Here is a 24,029-nt window from a genome sequence, read left to right as displayed (position 1 = left end):
TATTCTTTCTTTGCCTGCTTCCCCATGGGTAAAATGAGGTTAATAGTATTTACCTCATAGGGTAGTATTGTGAGGATTTAATTAGTGTGTGTAAAGTGTTTAGAATGCAGCCTTGCACCAACAAGTGCTATGTAAGTATTACATACTAAGTATTACTTAGTATTGTCCATTTGGGCAATTCCTGAAAATCCTTGTACAACTGTGAGTCTGACACACAAAGTCCCTAAGATCAAGATTGGGTACTTTTTTTTTTCTTCTTAAGTTTCAGGCATTATAGTTAAACCTTAAATTTTTGGTTTTATTTAATAGCTAAAGTTTCAGGCAGAAGAAATTGAATGTTGGGCTTGTGGATTTAATATTCAATATGAAGTACATTGTTAACGTATGTATTGCAGGGTTGATATATGGAGATGCTCGTAATGTCTCTTGCAAACTGTATCTTTCCTTCCTAGTGACTATAGTATCAAAGTCTTGTTTGTTCTTTAGTAAAGTATGAATGTTGTCATAAATCTCTCTTTCTCTTTGTCCACCGATTCTGTGCCCTCCTCTGGGCCACAATAGTTACTTCTTTAAGTACAGAAAGGAAACTCAGGGCTTTTCCAATGTGGTGTTAGTTCCCTGTGTTTTTCATTTTGGCAGCTGTAGAAAGGGTTGCTTTCTACACACCTGGACCTTGATATACTCTTTAGAGGTAACCAACACACTTGAGAGTATATCTGCTTGTTCCATGGCTACCCCTTTCTGATTGTGGACATGCAGTTGAGTGTATGCAGTAGATATTTGCTGATAAAAGGCACCTTAGTTGCTTCTGCTATTCTACAGTGTTTTCCAAGAACATTCAGAGCGCTTTACAAAATGCAGAAAGTTTTTTTTTTCTTTCTGCCTTTCTCTTTCTTGCTTTCTTGCTTTCTCTCTCTCTCTCTCTCTCTCTCTCCCTCTTTCTTGCTTGCTTTCTTTCTTTCATTTAATTTATTTTTTTAAAAGCAGGCTCCACATCCAGCATGGAGCCCAATGCAGGGCTTGAACTCATGACCCTGATGAGATCAAGACCTGAGCTGAGATCGAGTCTGAGCCACCCAGGGGTCCCCAAAATGCAGAAAGTTTTCTGTAGGAGAAGTTCACTGAGTTTGATCAAGAAAATCCACTTGAACGGAATTAACTAACAAAACAATTTCTATTGTTAATAAGATATATATAAATACATATACTGTTTCTTTAAAGTAGTTTCATTTCTTCAAATAGTTACTAATCAGAGGAGGTTGATTTTGTGGTAAATTTAAGTAGAGGTTGCAGAGGTTAGTTTTAATCTGTGTTGGTCAAAGCCGTAAAATCAAATAGAAAACTCTCTCAGCCTAAGGTGATACTGGGATTTCTAGCAGATTTGTTTTCTCCTTCCTAGTCGTTTCCTAAAATTCTAAGCAAGAAACAGCCTATACCATTGTAAGAGTGGAGTATTTAATTTGGAGTTTAACAAGTCTGAATCATAATAAAACATTTTATGCCATTCCTTCCATGTGACAAGGAATCCAACTCATCTCACCAAATTTGGTCTGGTTTTTAAGTTATATTTTCTGTTGCTCTAGTTTTTGTTTTGTTTTTATTTTTTTGGTCTTTGATACCTTTGATTTAATGATACTCAGTTTCCTATTGTTATATATACTCTGTGCTTAAAATTGGCCTGGGTTTTGTGTTGTTTCTTCTCCCTGAGTTTGATTTCTCATCTGAACAAATTGCATCTTTTTCTTGCTGTTCATTTGCACAGCATCACTCCTAAAGATGAGCTTCTTTATCCTATGAGGCAGTGGTGGAAGCATGGAAGCCATTGTGGAGCGTTGTATTGCCAAGTGTGTTTTTGTAGTTATGTGGTACCAGTATCCGGGAAATTATAGGATGGGTTCGTGTTAGAACTCAGCAGCCTGTAAATCCCATGAGTTCCCAATCTCATGGGTCATGAGAGTTGCACATGACACTTGCTTAGGAGAAAGGTGAAGAGTTCTATAACTCTAATGGTTTATACAATTCTTGAACATGTACTGATTGCTAACAACTATCTCTCCCCCAGCCTACTCTACTGCCAGTCTTTGTGCACAAGCACAATTTTGGACCCAGCTATTTGTACTTATTTATGCTTTTACACCTTCTTCCTTTCATAAAGATTTAAGCTGGTTTATGACTTGAGTTGAAACAAGGAAAAAAAGAGGAGACCTGAAATGGTCTGTCCCCTGCCAACCAGAAGCCTCCTGTGGTATCCAAACAGAATAGTTGCCTCAGTCTGTCAGCAGCACTTCTGTCTTTGAAGGTGGTTTCTGCTTGAAAAGTGGTGACTATTAGCATAGCTTTGGGATAATTGCTTCTCCTTCCTCTCGGGATACGTTTTTTCCCCCCCCAGATACTTTCCTGTTCTTGTTGACTTTGTTTTTCCAGAAGATTCAGCCTGTGGTGAAATGTTCTGGGTCCCCACTTGAACTTTCTTTGGGATTACCTAACTCTGGGGCACCCTCACCAGACCATCAGTGCTAAAGAGGGCAGATCTTCTTGGTTACTAGAAAAAGCCATTTGGAATGATTCTCAAAGCCCAGAAACATCCAGATTTTCCTTCAGTACTTTTTTCTGTTTGGGGTAGCAGCTTTGCCTAGTATAGGGGAGGGAAGGGCTAGTTGGGAGGGCTTATTTTAAGGGGTTCAGAAACAGGGGATTTAAGTGTGTCTTTTGTGTTTGCAAGGCACTAACACCACTCCCGTCTGTATTTAAATGCTGTCCCCAGGTTACGACTATGGCTATGTCTGCGTGGAGTTTTCACTCTTGGAAGATGCCATCGGATGCATGGAGGCCAACCAGGTTGCTTTATACTTCGGTCAAATGATGCTGGAAGGATATATTTTTTATGTATGGGGAGGGAGGGTTTCAAATGTTTGAACTTTGGAAAGGTACCAGAAATCTGTATTTGGAGCATACCACATTCCAACCAGAAAGCGATTGTGAGGAGAAACTCTAGAAGAAGCTGGGAGGGTTTCTCTATAAGAGTTAATGGACACGAGTGTATTTTAAAAACTAGGGCCCAGTTGCAGTTGTACTAGATGACAAAGACAGTAGATGGGAAAAAATGACAGGTTTGGAGTGTGACAGATAAGGAGATCCTAATGCAAAGAATGATCCTTGACTGTCTGTGATCTCAAGGATCTGCCTGGCACAGGAATTCTAGCTCAGTACTTATACCCAGACCTAGGGTGAAGACCACTGATGGCAACTCCTGTGGCACTCAGGTCCTGCCTGCATGTGCTGCTTTCTCAAGAGGGCCATCAGGGAAAGAGGAGTGGCTTGTTCGTGTGTATTGCGTTCATCATGTTCTTTACAGATTGGAGTTTTGTACTCAAGTTCTTGGCTGCATATAGTCAGAGCTGGTGAATCTGAATCTATACTTACCTTATGTTTAAAACATCTAGCTGTATTCAGCTTGCCACCTAGAACTGTCATTTGGACTTTTAATTGAATCCTGCCTGGTAGTTTTGGAAGGAATTATGAAGTGCATAGAATCCTTTTTGTCACGGTGTTTCCTTGGGGAAAGTTATTTTCTTTGTGGTGTCTTAGTTCCTTCATCTGTAAAGTGGAAGAAAGAAGCTTAATGATACAGTTTGATTTTTATGTATCCACTGCTTGTACTTAACTCTGAATGCAGTGTTCCCTTAAGGGTAAGAGCCCTTAAGGCTCTGCCAGAGAAGAGTAGTGTTGCATGAGAACTCTTCCTCTCTTAGAGCCTGATGCCCTTTCATCAGCTTTGTTCCATTCAGCATCGCTCATTACACTTCACCTTCTCCCTTCTTTGGCCATGTTCTCCCCTTATGGGTATGGAAATAACATGCTGTAAATCCTTTGGGAACAAACACTAATTAGAGGAAAATTTGACATATCCGTACCTATTGTTAGTGTAAATACTGTTAGATCCTCAGAGAATGACTGAATTAGGACCATACCCCCTTGACAGAGTTCTTGTTGACTGATTTGTTCATTGTCCATCATTAAGCCAGTCATTTAATAGATATTATGTGTCAGAAACTGTGCCACCTACCAGTATTTTGAGAGAAGAGTGAAGGTCCCAATCTTTATGCTTATGGTTGATTCCATTCTGACTATCCTAATTTCAGAACACTCATTTAATTCATGAACATCCTGTTATCAGTGAATAATCATTAAGGCCTTTGTCACTGTGCTATCACTGTGCTAAATAATACTGTGGGTGGTGGAAACATAAATGGGGGAGCCATGGCACATGCCATGCCGTTCTCATTTGTACCATTCTCCCAACTGTGTGTTTCTCCTAGAGGGGTGTTACTTTTTATCAGAGCTATTTGATCTTCGATCTTAAAAAATAACAATATTGTGTTTTAACTGCCTCTTCCCTCTGTCCCAACAAAAAATCCTGCCTGAAGTTTCTAGCCCCTTAAAGAGAAGTGTTAAGCAGAACCAGGACAGCCTTCTTTAAAAACAAGCTTTATCCTAGGCAGGGTTTCTTTGGGAGCCATATCTGGAAAATACTCATTTATACAAGCATTAATGAGGGGGTATGGCTTTTCAGCATCTCTACTCCCACCCTCCTCACACATTCTGTGAACATTCTTAGGGCTCCCAAATCCCTGTTGACCGACTCCTGCCCAGTGAATAAGACACCAGAACAAAGCACGAGCTGTGCCAAAATTCTTTCAGGGTGAAATAGGATGTTTTGACAGGTAGCTATCCTTACGCATATGTACCATAAGGTACTCTGTGTAGAAATACAAATAAGAGACAGCCTCTGTCTTCCAGGAGCTTAGACCAAGAAAGGTGACAGACATTATGGTGGTATTCATAGATCCCATGGGGTGTTCTTTCACATTCCAAATTTTTGTATGATCTCATTTTTAATATTCACTGGAATAATTCCTTATGAAGGTAGCACCATATCCTTATTCAGTCAGCCTTCTTTCTAGCTTTTTATTCTTCCCCTAGTCACGGGACACAGGACATATTGCTAGCACTGCCACACAACAGAATCCTTTTCCTGAACTGTATAGATTTCGTGATCCACTCAGCATCCTTCTAATAATCTTTACCCCAACTAAGATGTGTGCAAGTCATTTTGATGGAAAGATTTTTGAGAATGGGATCTCCAGAGGAATTTTTGTACCTCGGTAGTATAGCACAGCACAGAGGGGTGTAGGTTCTGCAGTCAGATGTTACTTCCTAGCTGGGTTGTCTCTGGCAGGTTTCCTTACCTCCCTCAGCCTCAGTTCCTTCTGTTACCAGTACCTCATGGGGCTCTGGTGTGGACTCAATGAGAGCATATGTTCATGAATGCCTGCTGTGTGTCAGGCACCTTTCTGGATGCTGGAGATGCTTCAGTAAACAAGACATTATATAACTTCTGTCTTAGTGATAGGAGATAGAGCATAAGCAAGTAGACAGATATAAAACAATATATGATAGTGCTGAGTTCTCTAAAGGTAATGGAGCAGGGTATTGAAAGAAGGAATGATGGGGACAGTTTTACATGGGGTGGTCAGGGAAGCTTCTTGAGGAGTGACATTGCATTTGGTGAATAATGTGTACAGAACACTTAGCATAGGATCTGGTACCTACTAAGCATTTGAAATTAGAGGATCATCTCCTCCTACTCTCTCTCCCCTCTGCATGTCAAGTAATTGCCAATCATAATTCTAGGAAAATAAATTTATTTTTATATCTGGATATTCTTTAAGGAAATGGATGTGGTTCAGGTGCCCAGTAACAGTACAAAATCTTAGGAGAGATGTAAGAATGTAAGAGAGGTCCTTCTCAGAGTGCATAAAAGCAGGTGTTTATGGAAGATGAATGTCTTTGTCTATTCATTCATTCTCCTACCCTCCAGGTTTTACTTATAGACCAAATTGGTACAGATTCTGAGTCACCATCTGCTGGACACCTCTGAGTAGAATCTGTGTATATGCTTCTGAGGAGGTTTCTATCGAATTCTTTGGGTTGAATTTTATTTTTTACAATTCTTTGCTTATCCTGATTCTTGATGTGAAGTGTCTTTTTATTTATCATTGACTGATACAAGTCTAGGGGAAGGGAATAAAGGAGGCTTCTGCCAGCTTGCTTTATCAAATATTGCAGTATATGTGTGCCTTCAAGAGGTTGTCCTGGATGATAACCAGGGCCCCTCTAGCCCTTTTCCAGGGCTTTTATGGAGACATCAGACAGTGAGACACCCTACCGCAGTACTGAGCATTGTGGCCGAGAGGACTCGTCAGGGCAAAACCTAGCCGGCAGCTGTTTAGGCAGTTCATTTCCAGCAGAGGTCTGTCAGCATACCTTCACCGTCTCTGTCTAGAATTAGAAAGCCAGCACACACTGTGAGGCAGGGGTTTTTATTTTACCCCTACTGGGAAGAGTATTTCTAGCAGCGTCATATACCCTGGGCTTGCTTTGTTGTCCAAGTCCCTGCGGTTTGAGGGTGAATACTATCTCCTTTTGCTGTGTGTGCCATTGCACTGGGACGTAGGGGACTAAGAAGCATTGTATTAGAGTATCGCTCCCTTTCAGTGGTTGCCCAGTACTAGCTCTTTCAAGCTGTTGTCAGTTGGTCTACAGAAATTAGCATTTTATTTTCTTCCATTTGCAGGTGTGATGTTTGTTATCTGTTCCCATTCAACCAAATGTTTACCAAAATGCCCTTATAAAGGATAGCTCTGGAAGAAGAATTCATTTCTCTGGAATTTTTACTTCAACTGTCTTAGCTTTGGTGGCCTTCTTTAGCCAAAGATGACTTGGCTGTATGACAGAATCAGCCTGACTTTATGAAGTGAAAAGAAAAGATGCCATTATCACCTAACGTGAAAATTCTTGGAGACACTGGCCTTTGCTGGTACAGAGGGGGATGAAATTTTATTGAAATAGTGTTTTTTTGTATCACCAAAGTTAAGAGAATTTGGGGTTTTGAAGATACCAGGATGTCCAGGGTGGTTCTGAAAATAATGTGAAGGAAGCCCAAATCTGAAATGGTGCCTGGGGCGCCTGGGTGGCTCAGTTGGTTAAGCGACTGCCTTCGGCTCAGGTCATGACCCTGGAGTCCCGGGATCGAGTCCCACATCGGGCTCCCTGCTCAGCAGGGAGTCTGCTTCTCCCTCTGACCCTCTTCCCTCTCGTGCTCTCTCTCTCTCATTCTCTCTCTCTCAAATAAATAAAAACAAAGATCTTTAAAAAAAAATTTTTTTTTAATGAAATGGTGCCTGTCTTTTGATTAATATGAGATCAGCAGAAAGCGTATGTTTTGGAGGATGGACATTTGGAAGACTATTTGTAAGGCCATGGTGGAAAAAATAGGTGAAGACCTAGTTTATTGGAATCTTACTCGGGTTGGTAGCATTACTGTATGAAATACTTCAGTATTTAAGTTGTGTGCATTCCGAGTAACAAAAAAGCAGTAATCTTTATAAATTCCTGAAAGTTTGTGTTGTTGCCTAAACCCACACCCCAAAACTATTTCACTGAAGAGAATGTGGTACCCCAGCCAGGGCTGAGCTGTATAACTTATGTCTTGAATTATCCCATTCTTCCTGGAAACTTCAGTTTCAGTACCTTCTCCTGATTGTCCTCAGTAGAGGTTATTGGTGGGAAATAGAAAGGAAAATGCATTCTAAGATGAGTGTATATCAGTAATTACTGAAAATTCTTGCTCTTGGGATTTAAGAGAATTACCTGTCTAGTAATTGAGTCTTGACTGGCATGAGGCAGTGTATCTTAGTAATTAAATATGTGGAGGCACACTGCCTGGGGTTTCATTCCTGTTCTGTCACCTTTCTCTGTGTGATTTAGACAAGTGGCTTAACATCTCTGTGTCCCAGTGTCCTCTCACACATCTAGGGATTAAATGAGTTAATGCATGTAGGGCGATTAGAACTGGACCTGGCACACAGTGGACACTGAGTCTATAGTTGTTATTATCACAACCACTTTGCATCTGACTGGAACAAGAAAGTCTTAAGTGACAGCAGCTTCAGTCTTGGCTTCATGGGGTATCTGGCTAAAAAGGGATTTGGTGGCAGTACCCAGGAGGATTATTTTTGTATCAACAGTATTTCCCATTTAGCCTATGGACTGGGACTGATTCTCAGGGGACTGCTTCCAGGTCTTTAGGAGCTTCTGCTGCATTAGCCGTTGAATCTTAAATTCTCCCAAGAGAAAGAGCCAGACACACCACATGGGGGACATGGAGTATGGTTAGACCAAACTAGAAATCTAGCCTGTGGCTTTTTAAAAAAATATTTGAGAGAGAGCAAGTGAGTGAGAGAGCACGAGTGGAGGAAGAGGCAGAGGGAGAAGCAGACACCCTGCTGAGCAAGGAGCCTGATGCGGGGCTCCAATCCCAGGACCCTGGGATCATGATCTGAGCTGAAAGCAGAAGCTTAACCAACTGAGCCACCCCGGTGCCCCTAGCCTGTGGCCTTAAAACCCTAAGCTCTGATGACCAGCCCCTGGCTTTACCGTATCTCAGACCCATATCTCAGACTTTCTGTAATAATTATAAGAGGTGCTCTAAATTGGATTCAGTTTAATTTTCTTGAATCATTTGGCAGTTTTTTTGTTTTAAGAGAGAGTGCACACATATGTGAGCAAGAGGGGTGGGCAGAGGGTGGGGGAGAGAATTTTAAGCAGGATCCACGCCTAGCACAGAGCTCGATGCAGCGTTCAGTATCATGACCCCGAGATCATGACCTGAACCAAAATCAAGAGTCGGACGCTTAACTGACTGATCCACCCAGGCACCCCTCATTTGTCAGTTGTAAGGGGAACTTCCAGTGTGTCTCCTATGATGAGGTTTATAATTATTTTTGTCATGCATATATATATCATGGTTCATTTCTCCAGATTGAATTAATTTAGTTCTTAATTTGTTCTAAATTGGAAATATGCCTATATATTTTAGTCTTTGATGTTGCACCTCCTCTTTCATCTGCATTTTTAGTTAATGTCTGTACTTTTTATAAAAATGGGGTTGTGTAAAGTGCTAATTTTCAGTCTTGTGGCCTTTTGGAACTTGATTACAGACAGTTATTGAAAAAAAAACAAGCAGAACATGTATAATTCTAATTAACTATCTAAGGGATTATACAAAGGCACAGTTCAGTTTGTGATCTTGATTATATCTTTGGTTTATGATTTTGTATACTTCCAGACAGTGTAGGGTATTAGGAGCACTGAGAGGTTTAGAATTCCAGCTTTGTCACTTCCTAGTTCGTTTGTAACTTCTCAATCTCAGAGTCTCATCTGTAAAATGGAGGGATAATCACAGTACCCACCTCAGAGCAGTTGTGAGATTAATCTATGTGAAATGCTTGGTACAGTGGCCAGCCTATGGTAGGCGCTCACTCCCTGAAGAGGTACTGAAGAGAGTGATTCTATAACACTGGACTCTGCTTGGTTGTCTTCCTTTTCCTTGATTGCTTATTCACCTGTTGGGACTCAGGGATGCCTGAGAAGTGGTAGTGCTGCTTTGGGTGGCAGGTAGATCTTTGGCAGCCAGTTCTGATGGTGCTGTTGCTGGTGCCATTGCCTCTATCGTGAGACTGGGCTGCCCGGACTGAAAGTGAAAAAGGCTGGGCAGCATCTGTCCCAACAGTGTCTGCCGGATGAGTGCACAGGTATCCATCCAGGCATGTGAGGGAAGAAAGGATCATGGCCATACCAGCACTCCTGGGGGTGGAGGGAGCCTTGTTTCTGAGCCTAGCATTGCTGGTAGTCCTCCCATCACAGAATTCTCTTAGGCTACCTGTGGCATTCAGTGTTATTAAGCATCTTCTCCATCTGAGCTGAACTTGGAGGTTGTTTTTTTTTATATTTTATTTATTATTTATTTGTTTATTAGAGAGCAGCAGAGTGAGAGAGCGAGCGAGCAAGCACGAATTCGGGGGGGAGGGGCAGAGGCAGAGGGAGAAGCAGACTCCCTGCTGAGCAGGGAGCCCGACACGGGGCTCAATCCCAGGACCCTGGGATCATGACCTGAGCCAGAGGCAGATGCTTAACCGACTGAGCCACCCACGCACCCCCTGAACTTGGAGGTTATAACTGTCTTTGTGTCTCATTCTTTCTATGCCAAGTGTTCAGCTGCTGTTGCTTCACCTTCTAACTCATTTATGTATGAGGTAGATATATTGTATATAATATGTACTTCTTTCTTGTTAAGAGCATTGATGGTATGATTTTGATAATCATGGGTAAGCTTATCTAGATTAATAATTATTTTTAATCTCACATGAGATTAGCAATGCTAATGTTATATACTAATAACATATATTTTACTACATTCTGTGACCAAGTGAAATTTGTGGTTTTCCAAAGGAAAATAAATAGGAGAGAAAGAAGTTTATCACAAAAATAGATTATTGGGGGCACCTGGGTGGCTCAGTCAGTTGAGTATCCAACTCCTGATTTCGGCTCAGGTCATGGTCTCAGAGTTGTGAGATTGAGCCCTGAATCAGGCTCCATGCTCAGTGTGGAGTCTGCTTGTCCCTCTCCCTCTGCTCCTCCCCCCGCGCTCACACTCCCTCTCTCCCTAAAATAAATAAATAAAATCTTAAAAAAAAAAAAAGAAAGTAGATTATTGGTTACCAGCCACTTAGGGATAAATGCTCTCAAGAGGGAATAGTGAGTGACTGCTAATGGGTAATAGGTGATGAAATGTTCTAGAATTAGATAGTAGTGCTCGTTGACCAACCTTGTGAATATACTAAAACCCATTGCATTGTAGAAAGCACAATAAAAGAGTGAATTTTATGGTATGTGAACTGTATCTCAATTAAAAAAAAAAGTTTTTAAAATTAGCATGGAAATTAGTTCAGGGTTCCAGTCCAGTGGGAATGAGTCCAGGGCTAAAATAAAACACAGATTCGTTTACAAAAAAAAAAAAAGGTGTCTGTCAATTTGTCTGGAAGCTAGAGATTTAGAACTTCAGTCTTAAAATGTAAGAAGAATTTCTTTGCTAATGGTATATGCTTACCACAGAAGAACAGTTAAGCTGAAAATCTGGAAGATGATGATTGGAATTGAGTAACAGACCACAATTGAAGTGGCCACATGGCTTGTGCACAGTAGTTGCTTAGTAGAGTTGAGTGGGCTTTCTGCTTTAGTATCCATACAGTTAGAAATTAATAAGAACTATTGGAAGTAGATTTTAAATAAAAACCCACTTAGGAAATCCTTGGGCTAGTTTTTAGAGGCGATATTGCTGTAATCGGGTGGTTAGTAGGTACCAATGTGGATCTTTCCTATTTTCCTAGAATTGTTAACCAAAGCTGAAAGCAGGGGTGGGCTGGGGCGGGGGTTGTGGGGTGGGGATCAGTTCATTGCTGGGATAGATTCCTTCCCTGTATATCTTCCTTAGAGGCTTCTTTCCAGCAGCATTGACATTGCAGCTGTCATCTTTAACCTGTAGTACAGGGGAATACAGGGGTCCTTTTTTTTTTTTTTTAAGAAGAAAATTATTGTGATAATTTATGGATCATAGAATCCACCCACTTTAAGTGTACAGTTCAACAGTTCTTAGTTAATTTACCAAGTTGTGCAGCCATCATCATAATCTATTGTAGAACATCTTTATTACTCCAATAAGATCCTTGTTTGAGGTTCTTTTTTTATTGAGAGAGAGAGCGGGTGCACAGCACATGCACGCGAGCAAGGGGGGAGGGGGCAGAGGGGGAAAGAGAATCCCAAGTAGGTTCCACGCCTAGTGTGGAGCTGGACATGGGGCATGATCCCACAACCCTGAGATCAAAACCCAAGCTGGGGGTGCCTGGGTGGCTCAAGTTAAGCGTCTGCCTTCAGCTCAGGTCATGATCCCAGGGTCCTGGGATCGAGCCCTGCGTCGGGCTCCCTGCTCAGGGGGGAACCTGCTTCTCCCTCTCCCTCTGCTGCTGCCCCTGCTTGTGCTCGCTCTCTCTCTCTGTCAAATAAAATCTTAAAAAAAAAAAAAAACAAGCTGAAATCAGGAGTCAGACATTTAACTAACTGAGCCACTCAGGGCACCCCTAAGGTTCATTTAAAAAAAAAAATTAGGGGCGCCTGGGTGGCTCAGATGGTTAAGCATCTGCCTTCAGCTCAGGTCATGATCCCAGGGTCCTGGGATCGAGTCCCGCATCGGGCTCCCTGCTAGGCGGGGAGCCCGTTTCTCCCTCTCCCTCTTCCTCTGCCTCTCTCTCTCTCTCTCTCTCTCTCTCTCTCTCTCTCTCTCTGACTCTCATGAATAAATAAATAAAACATTTAAAGAAATTATTTCAGCTTACTGAAAAGTTGCAAAAACAATGCAAAGAATACCTATATGCTTTGTACCCAGATTCATCAAATGTTAACACTTCACCAAATTTGAATACAGAGATATTTGAATAGCAGTGTCCCCTTCTCTTAGAAAGAGGCATCATTTGACTTGTCCTCCCACCAGACCCTCTTTTGGTGGTTAGAGGTGCTCGTTGGTAGGGGAAGGTATGTGAATGTCTGGTGGATTGAATGGATGCTTTGGAAGATGTCTGGGGCTTAAGCTATCTTGTCAGTGCTCCAGCAGAGGGGAGGGCTGAGGTTGGGGTTGAGGTTGAGGGATAGGAAATAGGGACAGATTCAAACTTCCCACTCCTGGGCACTGCGAAGTTTTTGTGGGGCTTTTCAATAAACCAGCAAATGTGTTCTCCCATGAGAGGACTGGCATTTGGATGCCTGATACTCAAAGAGACTACGTGCTAGTCAGCATTAAACCAAGAAGCAACAGCAGCACGGCAGGGAGGGGGCCCCGGGGGGACGACGACACTGGCCTAATTATGTTTTTGTGAGACAGTGGTTCTTAACAGTGGGGGGACAGGGGGAAAGCAGTTTTGACACCCTTTTCTCCCTTCCCTAACCATTGGACATTCTGCAGTGTCTGGAAACATTTTTGTTGTTGCTATTGGCATCTACTGGGTAGAGGCCAAGGATGCTGCTAAACATCCTGCAATGTACAGGACAGCTCCCGTATGAAGAATTATCTGCTTCCAAATGTCAGTAGTGCTGATGTTGAGAAACCCTGGTATAAAGGGATAGGAGTTGTGGTTAGCCAAAGAGAGAGTGACCCATCTTGCCATGGGTTGTCTCTTAATGAATCATCTTTCTCCTTGCCTTCTTCCTGGTCCTAACAGAGTTGGGAGTGGTGGGTGGGATTAGAAGTATAGCAAGAGTGCAGACACTGTTCCTGCCCCCACTCCAGAGTAGCAGTCCCAGGCCTAGTTTATGCCCTTGGGAGAGGAGCTTTAGAATAAGACCTCTTTGGGGCACCTGGGTGGCTCAGATGGTTAAGAGTCTGCCTTCGGCTCAGGTCATGATCCCAGAGTGCTAGGATTGAGCCCCTCATCAGGCTCCTTGCTAAGTGGGCAGCTGCTTCTTACTCTCCCTCTGCCTCTCTGTCAGCTTGTGCTCTCTCTCTCTCCCTCCCTGTCTAATAAATAAATAAAATCTTAAAAAAAAATGGGGAGCTGCCTGGGTGGCTCAAAACGGTTAAGCGGCTGCCTTTGGCTCAGGTCATGATCCCAGAGTCCTGAGATTGAGCCCCGCATTGGGCTCCCTGCTCGGCAGGAAGCCTGCTTCTCCCTCTCCCACTCCCCCTGCTTGTGTTCCCTCTCTCGCTGTGTCTCTGTCAAATAAGTAAATAAAAATCTTTAAAAAATAAAATAAATAAATGAATAAAATCTTTTTTTAAAGGAAAGGGAATACCACTCTTCACTCGTACATTTCTTTCTTATTTTTTTAAAAGATGTATTTATTTGAGAGAGAGAGGGAGAGAAGCAGATTCCCCAAAGAGCATGGAGCCTGACACGGGGCTCTATCTCACACCCCATGGCCTGAGCCGAAATCAAGAGCCGGTTGCTTAACCCACGGAGCCACCGGGTGCCCCCACTGCTACATTTCATAACCAGGAAGTTAATGTAGACACAATAGTACGTACAGAACCTCGTCACATTTTGCTGGTTGTCCCACTGGTTTAGGATGCAGCCCAGGATCACGTATGGTACTCCGTTGTCCTGTCCCTTCTTTCTCTGTGGTAGTTCCTCGGCCTTGTCTCTTATGACCTTGACTTCTTAAGAGTACTGGCAGTTATATTACAGGACATCTTCAATTTGGATCTGTCTGTTTTCTTGTGATTAATTTTTTTTTTTTAAAGAAAGAACACAGTTTTATTATTGGGTACACTTTTCTTTTTTTTTTTTTAAAGATTTTATTTATTTGACAGAGAGAGAGACACAGCGAGAGAGGGAACACAAGCAGGGGGAGTGGGGGAGGGAGAAGCAGGCTTCCCGCGGAGCAGGGAGCCCCATGCGGGGATCAATCCCAGGACCCCCGGGATCATGACCCGAGCCGGAGGCGCCCAACGACTGAGCCACCCACGCGCCCCATCCACCAATGAGTGTTGTTTGTAACAGTTATTACTGTGGGGTTTGTGTAATGGTAATTTGCTATTTCCATCATTCCTTACACATTTGTTAGAATTCTGCTATGAGGAAGAGCCATCCCTTCTGCCTTATTTATTTGGTGAACAGAACTAAAAAATATATGTCATATATATTAAAAACCATGATTTCATGATAATTCCAATTTCAATCCAATATCACAGAGTTCATCCAGCTTTACCTTAGTCTTAATTATAATTCCCTTCCCTAGCAGTGAAAACCCTAGGTCTCATTATCTACAAGGTATTTACTTATTTTCTCAGTCCTAGAGTATACATAAAGTAGTTTCAGGGGGCACCTGGGTGGCTCAGTCATTAAGTGTCTGCCTTCAGCTCAGGTCATGATCCCGGGGTCCTGGGATCGAGCCCCGCATCGGGCTCCCTGCTTGGCGGGAAGCCTGCTTCTCCCTCTCCCACTCCCCCTGCTTGTGTTCCCTCTCTCACTGTCTCTCTCTCTCTGTCAAATAAATAAATAAAATCTTTAAAAAAAAAAAAAGTCGTTTCAGAATTGTTCATTCTTACCCCTGTGAAAAACTAGAGTGCAGTAGGGCAGTACAGTTCTTTTTGTCTTCAGCCTGTGAGTATATAATCAAAATTCTGTTTTCCAAAGTTACTTAACATTAGTTCCTCACCACTGCATCTGCTCTTCAGTATGGCTGTTATTCACTCTGTAGAAAAAGTGGAAAACACAAGTTAAAAGGAAAAGAGTTAACATCTCCAGTAAACTCTGTACTGCTATTCTTTTTTTTTTCCAGTGTTCTTTATCAAGTTGAGGAGGTTCCTATCTATTCCTAGTTTGCTGGGAGTTTTTATTATGAATGGGCGTTGGATTTTGTCAAATGCTTTTCTGCATCTAATGATATGATCATGTGATTTTTTTTTCTTCTTTAGCCTATTGATGTGATGTATTACATTAATTGGTTTTTGAATGTTGAACCTGTCCTGCATACCTGGAATAAATCCCAGTTGTTTGTGGTGTATCATTCCTTTTATACATCAGTGGTTTTGATTTGCTGTTATTTTGTTGAAGATTTTGCATTACAATCGTGGGAGATAATTCGTCTGTAGTTCTTTTCTTACAGTGTCTTTGTCTGATTTTGGTATTAGGGTGATGCGTGCCACAGAGAATGAGTTAGGAAGTATTCTCTCTACTTCTATCTTCTAGAAGAGATTATAGAAAATTAGTGTAATTTCTTTCTAAATGGTAGGCTTCATCAGTGAACCCATCTGGGCTTGATGCTTTCAGTTTTGGAAAATTATTAATTATTGATCCAATTTCTTTTTTTTTTTAAGATTTTATTTATTTATTTGACAGAGGGAGACACAGCAAGAGAGGGAACACAAGCAGGGGGAGTGGGAGAGGGAGAAGCAGGCTTCCCGCGGAGCAGGGAGCCCGATGTGGGGCTCCATCCCAGGGCCCTGGGATCATGACCTGAGCTGAAGGCAGACGCTTAACGACTGAGCCACCCAGGAGCCCAATTATTGATCCAATTTCTTTAATAGGTATAGGCCTGTCTAGACTGTCTTTTCCTTTTTGTGTGAGTTTTGGCAGTTGTTTTTTTTAAAGAATTGGTCCTTTTTATCTAGGTTATCAAATTTGTGGCCATATAATTATAATATTTCTTTCTTATTCTTTTAATGTCTGTGAAGTCGGTAGTGATGCCCCTGTTTCATTTTTGATATTAGTAACATGTTTTCTTTCTTTTTTTCTTAGCCTGGTTAGACGTTTATCAATTCTATTGATCTTTTCAAAGAACTAGCTTTTGGTTTCATTGATTTTCCCTATTGATTGCCAGTTTTCAATTTCATTGATTTCTGCTCTAAATTTTTTTAAGTTTTATTTATTTAAGTAATCTCTACACGCAGTGTGGGACATGAACTCACAATGCTGAGATCAAAAGTTGCGTGCTCTTCTGACTGAGGATTTTATTTTTTATTTATTTGACAGAGAGCCAGCCAGGCACCCCTCTGCTCTAATTTTTATCATTTCTTTTCTTCTGCTTACTTTGGATTTAATTTGCTTTTCTTGTTGTAGTTTCCTAAGGTGGAAGCTTAGATTATTAATTTTAGATCTATAGATGTTTTCTTATGTGCTATTCAGTGCTATAAATTTCCCTCTAGCACTGCTTTCACTGCATCCCACAAATTTGGTTAAGTTGTGCTTACAGTTTCATTTAGTTCCAAATTTAAAAAAATTATCTTGAGAGATTTCTTCTTAGCCCCATGTGTTACTTAGAAATGTGCTGTTTAATCTCCCCAGTATTTGAGGATGTATAGCTATCTTCCTGTTACTGATTTTTAGCTGAATTCCTTTATTGTCTGAGAGCATACATTGTATGATTTTCTATTCTTTTAAATTTGTTAAGTTGTGTTTTGTGACCCAGAATGTTTTCTGTATTAATGAATGTTCCATGTAAGCTTGAAAGGGATGTGCATTCTTCTCTTGTTATATGACATATTCTATAAATATTGATTAGACTACTGTTACTTTGATGTGTGCCTTTTCAGATTTTTCTGTGCACATATCATCTATAATCACTATATTTACAAAGTAGGATAATCTTGTACATGTGATTTTTTTTTTTTTTAAGATTTTACTTATTTTTTGACAGAGAGAGGGAACACAAGCAGGGAGAGTGGGAGAGGGAGAAGCAGGCTTCCCGCCGAGCAGGGAGCCCGATGTGGGACTCGATCCCAGGACCCTGGGATCATGACCTGAGCCAAAGGCAGACGCTTAACGACTGAGCCACCCAGGTGCCCCTGTACATATGATTTTATAACCTTTGTATTTCAAGTGTTGTGGACATATTTCCTTATCATTAAATACATTTTTATCATATCATTTTTGATGGCTCTATAATGCTCCATATTATAAATCACCATGATTTAACTAGTTCTTCATTTGATATTTTGAGATCTGTCATTATTTTATTAAACAATGCGCTGATGAATGCCCTTATAACTAAATAGTCATACATCCTTAGTTACTTCAAGTGAATTTCCTTCAGGTAGACTTGCCAGATTAAGATATAAGTATATTTGGGGCACCTGGGTGGCTCAGTCGTTAAGCATCTGCCTTCGGCTCAGGTCATGATCCCAAAGTCCTGCGATTGAGCCCCACATCGGGCTCCCTGCTCGGTGGGAAGCCTGTTTCTCCCTCTCCCACTCCCCCTGCTTGTGTTCCCTCTCTTGCTGTGTCTCTCTCTGTCAAATAAATAAATAAAATCTTAAAAAGAAAAATAACAAAATACTTATACTGGGTAGCAGTACATAGATATTTGTTATTGTATTCTCTAATTTTCTCTGTGTTTGAAATTATTTCATTTTTTTTTTTTAAAGAATGTTGCCAGTGTGGCAAAGAAGGGAATGATTTGAGTTTCCTGTCTTAGGTTATTAGTGAGATAGAACGTTTTCATACTTAGTTACTAGTTATTTTTATTTCTGTATATATATTCAGCTAAAAGAGAAAAGGTAGGACATCTTAGTTACCCTGTCTAGTCTTAAGGTAAATACATGTGGAACATCTGTTAGACTTTTTCTTTTTTTTTTTAAGATTTTATTTATTTATTTGTCAGGGAGAGAGAGAGAGAAGAGAGCAGGAGCACAAGCACAAGGCAGGCTGAGGGAGAAGCAGGCCTCCCGCGGAGCAGGGAGCCTGATGCGCAGGACTCGATCTCGGGATCCTGGGATCATGACCTGAGCCGAAGGCAGACGCTTAATGACTGAGCCACCCAGGCGCCCCTAGACTTCTTTGAAATTTTGAAAATTAGTATATTACCTAAATATGAGATGGAATTTCCTAAGAATTTATCCCTCAGAAAAAAATCTTTTTTTTTTTAAGATCTTAAAGTCTTTGCTATATAAAGTATTTTCTCAGTTCTTTTGAGTCACAAAGTATTATTTGAGGAAGATACATTAATCACTGACTTTAGCCCATGCTAGTTCTGGATGCTTACGGAGGTCAACTCCTAGAATCTGGGTTGGGTGGGTTAGTTGGTTGTTTTTTTTAAAGAAGTAAAGAAAAAAATTGTGTAGGTATTGGCGGTATGGTTGTAATGAAGACCATATTATTTTATAATTTAAGTGTATAAGACTAATTAAAATAATAAATTAAGTATAAGTAGTTCATTCACATCCCTGAAAGTTTATTCATTCAAATTCAGTCAGATTGCTTTTTGGCCATCTTTTTGTTGGGAAAATAGATGTTCCTTTCTAGTTAGAGTTCTCTAATTTTCCTTTTCTTTCAAGATTTAATTTATTTGAGAGAGAGAGTGTGCGCATGTGTGCTCTCGCACTTGAGTGGGGGGAGGGGCAGAGGGAGAGAATCTTCCAACCAGACTCCCTGCTGAGCCTGGAGCCTGACTTGGGACTGAGGGATCCATCTCACCACCCATGAGACCATGACCTGAGCCAAAACCAAGAGCCGGACACTCAACCAACTGAGCTCCCCAGGTGCCCCGGAATTCTCTAATTTTCAGTTATATATGGTCTTTGGGAACCAGAGCTTTGGGCAAGAATGGGGGTGCAGTAAGGAAGGTGAGTGTGGCAGTGGCGGGTGTGATTAGAGGAGAAGAGGCTGGAGGCAAGATGCTCCCTGAGAGGCTGTGTGGTGGAGGCAGGTTAAGTGAGCCAGTGAATGGCAGAGAGGGAGGAATGAAATAACTGAATGTCTTTGTCCTGGCAATAGTCTTGCTTGCGGCCCTGAAACTTTTATTTTAATGGAGGTGAAATCCACATACCATAAAATTCACCCTTTTAAAGTATACTACTTAGGAATTTTTAGTATATTCACAAGGTTATGCAACCATCACCACTATATAATTCCTGAACATTTCTGTTACTTCAAAAAAAAAAAAAAAAATCCTGTCCCTATTAGCAATCACTTTCATTTCCCTCCACTTTCCCCTTCCCACACTCTAAAGGCCCACTAGTCTACTTTCTGTCTCTCTAGATTTGCCTGTTCAAGATATTTCATATAGATGGGGTCATAAACTTTTTTGACTGGTTTCTTTTACTTAGCATTATGTTTTCAAAGTTCATCCATGTTGCTGTATGAATTGGTACTTCATCTCTTTTTATGGTTGAGTGTTCCATCATATGAATGTAACACATTTTCTTTATCTGCTAATTAATTGATGGACATTTGGGTTATTTCCACTTTTGGCTATTATGAATAATGCTGCTATGAACACTCATGTACACATTTTTCTGTGGGCATATGTTTTCATTTCTCTTGGGTATATATCTAGGAGTGGAAATGCTAAAGCTTTTGGGTTTTTTTAGGAGGTTTCTCCAAATGGGTAGTTCATTAGGTCCCATATTAGAGTAGTGTGGTGGACTACATGGACCACTCACAGTTCCAGTGGCCGGTTTCACTTCTGTTTTGGACATTCATATTGCCATTTTGAATTCTCCCTTGGGCTGGGGGGTGTTTTGTTTGTTTGTTTGTTTGTTTGTTTGATTGGGGGTTTTTTGAGTGAATGTCTCCAGGTACTTGCTACCCTGGATGTTGATCTGTCTTTGTTATTTAGATTTTGGGCATGTTCAGGATTTGCAGTTGACACTTGAATAGCTAATTTTCTTCTTTCCATTCCTTATAGATTATATTGCAACTATTAAGTAGCACATTTATTGTTTCTGCCTATGCATCTGATAATGCTCATGTTGTCTAGTTCTGAGGTATTTATTTTAAAGGTATATGGTAAAGGTCTTTTATTTTTTTCTTTGACCCGATTCTTGTGTAATGTGAATCCACAGCAATACAGGATATGTTGGGCTCCCCATAAACTGGAGGAGTGCCAGCTCAGGCATGTTTGTGTTTATTCCTATCAAGTTTCCAAGCTCAGCAGACCTCTTGAAGATCAGAGAACACTGGATTGGGCACCTTGCCTAGGAAAATGCTCCTTGTTTCTCTTTTGAGTGCTTGGGTTGAGTGCTTGTCAGGCATTTGCTTAGGTTATTTTCAAGACTGTACTGGAGCCCTGCGAAATATGGAATGAAGGAGTAAATCACTAAACCAGACAAAGTACCTGGGTGATGACTGGCAAAGACCTATGTACAGTAAAGCAGATGCCACCAGATATAATTGGACATCTCTGGATTGAAAGGTTCATGAGGTCAAGGACTGTTTCTTTCCTTTTTTTCAGATTTTATTTATTTATTTGACAGAGAGTGAGAGCACAAGCCGGGAGACAGGGGGAGAGGGAGAAGCTGGCTCTCCACTGAGCAGGGAGCCCGGTGCGGGGCTTGATCCCAGGACCCTGGGATCATGACCTGAGCCGAAGGCAGCCGCTTAACCAACTGAGCCACTCAGCCTCCCCTTTTCACCTTTTTTTTTTTTCTTCACTGTCAAAATGGTTTAGAGCTATACCTGGCAATACATGATGTGCTGAATTGTTAACTGGGTTAATACATGTTGAATAGTTTCTGACTCCATATTCCTCTTTTATAAGCTATTACCAGTCTTTTTAGTTTCTGCATGATGTAGAAGGCTCTTGTCCTTCCAACCTGAGCCACTTCTTGACTTCCCAGATTCTGGTACTTCTATTAGGTTTCAACCCTGTCATCTTTGATAGCAAATAGTAATATGCTGTTTTATTCTTACCAGAGGAGCCACATATTGTTTGTTATAGCTGCCAAATTCCTGGCTGATTCTTGTCCTCATACTCTGGGAAGTAGTGAGAGGAATAACTTGGAAAGTGCAGGGTAGGTTGTCAAGAGCCTTGCATTTTATTTTTTAATTTGAAGACAGGGCAGAGCCACATGAATACAGCAATATCAAAGTGACACCATAGGGAAACTTCTTGTGGCAGTGTATAGTCTTAACTAGAGGTGAGAGGGGAGAAACTGCAGAGGAGAAGGCCTTAGGGTTTAGTGCAGTGGTTGAGATGTGAAGAGATGATGGCTTGCACTAGTGGCTGGCAGCAGCTATGTAAGGGAAAAGTCAGGTTTGAAAGAGAGTTTGCATAAAGAATCTCTAAGGTCTGTTAACACTGAATATTGAACAGAAAGGCAAAAGAGAGGGCAGATTCAAAGGGCCACTCAGATGTTAGAAGAATGGTAGTACCTTAAAGAGAAATAAAGCATGTGGGAAACAAAGGCATTTGGGAGGAAGGGATGAAGATGATTGTTTTAGGTATGTTGAGTGTGAGGTGACAGCAGAACCTTTAGGTGACCATTAGATATAGGACTAGAGCTTAGTAGAAAACTCATGAGGTTTGTTTTTTTTTTTCCATTGCCATTTTTTATACCTTTCGTTCCACTACTTAACTATTTTATTCTACAGCTTTCCCTTTATTTCATAATCTGTTTTTTGGACAAAATACCTACCTCTGCCTAATTCCTAATTCCTAGAGGAATTACAGAGGACAGAAGTAGAATGCAGCATTTCTGTTAAGCCTTTCTTAGCAAGAAGAAGAATATATGTTGATCTTATTTCTGGGCTTTTTCACTGAAGTGTGGTTTATCATTTTCTCCTCTCTGGGTCACATCCAGCTTTGTCTGTTGTATGCACTGCTTACAGTGCACTTTATACCAGGTGAACCATCAACATACTTGACCTCCGAGCATAATTTCTCACTCTCCTTTTGTCTGTCTTCACTTCTAGCAGTGTTAAAGAACTCTTTCTATTCTGTACTTTTCCTATAAGAATTTCAGATACAGGTATGTGTTTCTAATTTGTTTAAAAGTATACTCGTCCTCGTGCTTTAAAACAAGCTCCACGAGAGCATTGTTAGGATTTGTTCACTGCTGAACATGCCTCCACCCCATGCCTAGTCACGTGTGAGAAAATATTTTGTTAAGAGTACATATGCTAGGCGCATCTGGGTGGCTTAGTTGGTTGAACATCTAACTCTTGATTTCAGCTCAGGTCGTGATCTCAGGGTCTTGAGATTGAGCCCTGCGTCAGGTTCCATGCTCAGTTCAGAGTCTGCTTGAGATTCTTTCTCTCTGCCCCCTCTACGTGCACACTCACGTACTTGCTCTCTCAAATAAATCTTTAAAAAAAAAAACAAAAATCGAATACATATTCTATTCTGACTAATTTTTGGGGGGGATGAGGATGTGGTAGGGAAGGGGTAAAGGTGCTTTTTAATCTTTAAAACTCTAGAATAGTCTTCTCACAAAAAGAAATCTCAGTAAAGTCTTTTGGAGGGGAGCCAGTCGTGTTGTAACCTTGACCATATTCTTGAACCTCAGATCGGTTTGCATTGCTTAACATACAGCTTTTCAACAGGACAGAACACGAACTTGGGACCATTTTAGAAAATCTAGACGTTCAGGCTATTGTGTATAAGAGAAACCTCAAGGGGCATTTGGGTGGCTCATTTGGTTGAGTGTCTCTCTTTGGCCCCGCGGTCCTGGGATCAAGCCCCGAGTTGGGGGCTCCCTGCCCCGTGGAAAGTCTGCTTCTCCCTCTCCCTCTGCCCCTCTCCATGCTCATGCGCATACTCTCTCTCTCTCTCTCTCTCTCTCAAATAAATGAAATCTTCAAAAAAAAAGAGAGAAACCTCAAGATGCTTCCTAACACTGCTTGAGGCTGGCCCTTTTTAAATATATTTCTTGGGGCGCCTGGGTGGCTCAGTTGGTTACGCGACTGCCTTCAGCTCAGGTCATGATCCTGGAGTCCCGGGATCGAGTCCCGCATCAGGCTCCCTGCTCAGGGGGGAATGTGCTTCTCCTTCTGACCCTCCCCCCTCTCATGCTCTCTCTCTCTCTCTCTCTCACTGTCTCTCAAATCAATTAAAAAAATCTTTAAAAATAAATAAATTTCTTTCCCAGTTTTTCTTATAAAGAGGAGACATTTTTTTTAAGATTTTATTTATTTATTTGACACAGAGAGAGCACAAGAGGGGGGCGGGGAGCACAGAGGGAGAGGGAGAAGCAGGCTCCCCGTCGAGTAGGGAGCCCGATGTGGAGCTCGGTCCCAGGACCCTGGGATCATGACCCGAGCCGAAGGTAGACGCTAAGTCACCCAGGCGCCCCTTAAAGATTTTATTTATTTATTTGTCAGAGAGAGAGCACAAGCAGGGGGAGCAGCAGGCAGAGGGAGAAGCAGACTCCCCTCTGAGCAGGGAGCCCAATGTGGGACTTGATCCCAGGATAGGACCCGAGCCGAAGGCAGACACTTAACCTGCTGAGCCACCCAGACATCCCAAGAGGAGAAATTTTCAATTATATAATCACCTGGTTATTTTGAGAGCTTTAAATAGATATAAAGGATGCCTTTTAATACACTGGATGATATTGTCTTAGGTCTGAGGGTGTTTAAAGGTATCCAAGGGTTAAGTCTGTGTTAGATTTTCAGGGCATACAGGTTTGATCAGGGAGAGTTTCTTGGTGTCTGTCTGTGGGCTGTGCCTTTGTAGCACTTGGCTGCACCTCTAGCTGGGACATCGTTAGAGACCTCTTGGCTTTGTCTTCTCTCAAATTCCTGGATTACCTGACGTTTCTGCCCTGTGTAGAGATCATTCCCTCCTTTTCTATATGTACCTGCTACAATGGCAGCCATGGTATAGATCAGCAAATGTTGCTTCCTCAATATGGAGTAATT

At 41.5% G+C, this 24,029-nt stretch overlaps 1 protein-coding gene across 4 annotated transcripts in view; it reads left to right on the top strand.

Annotated features, from left to right (window-relative positions):
• The window catches only part of RBM6 (RNA binding motif protein 6), a 101,472-nt gene that overhangs the window by 46,209 nt on the left and 31,234 nt on the right, over window positions 1–24,029 (top strand). For 2 of the 4 annotated variants that reach the window (XM_088028315.1, XM_028124288.2), the window contains one exon: window positions 2,765–2,838. The exons of the other annotated variants lie outside the window; for them this stretch is intronic. In XM_088028315.1, the coding sequence (XP_087884441.1) occupies window positions 2,765–2,838 (74 nt within the window). The remainder of the gene's footprint in view (window positions 1–2,764; window positions 2,839–24,029) is intronic. 4 annotated transcript variants of the gene reach the window in all.

The sequence above is a fragment of the Eumetopias jubatus genome, unplaced genomic scaffold, assembly GCF_037043125.1.
Source record: "Eumetopias jubatus isolate StellerSeaLion01/CBP00866 unplaced genomic scaffold, mEumJub1_p1.0 scaffold_1, whole genome shotgun sequence".
Lineage (NCBI taxonomy): Eukaryota > Metazoa > Chordata > Mammalia > Carnivora > Otariidae > Eumetopias > Eumetopias jubatus.
The sequence above is the reverse complement of the archived record's forward strand: the minus strand, read 5'-3'. Positions and strand labels throughout refer to the sequence as shown.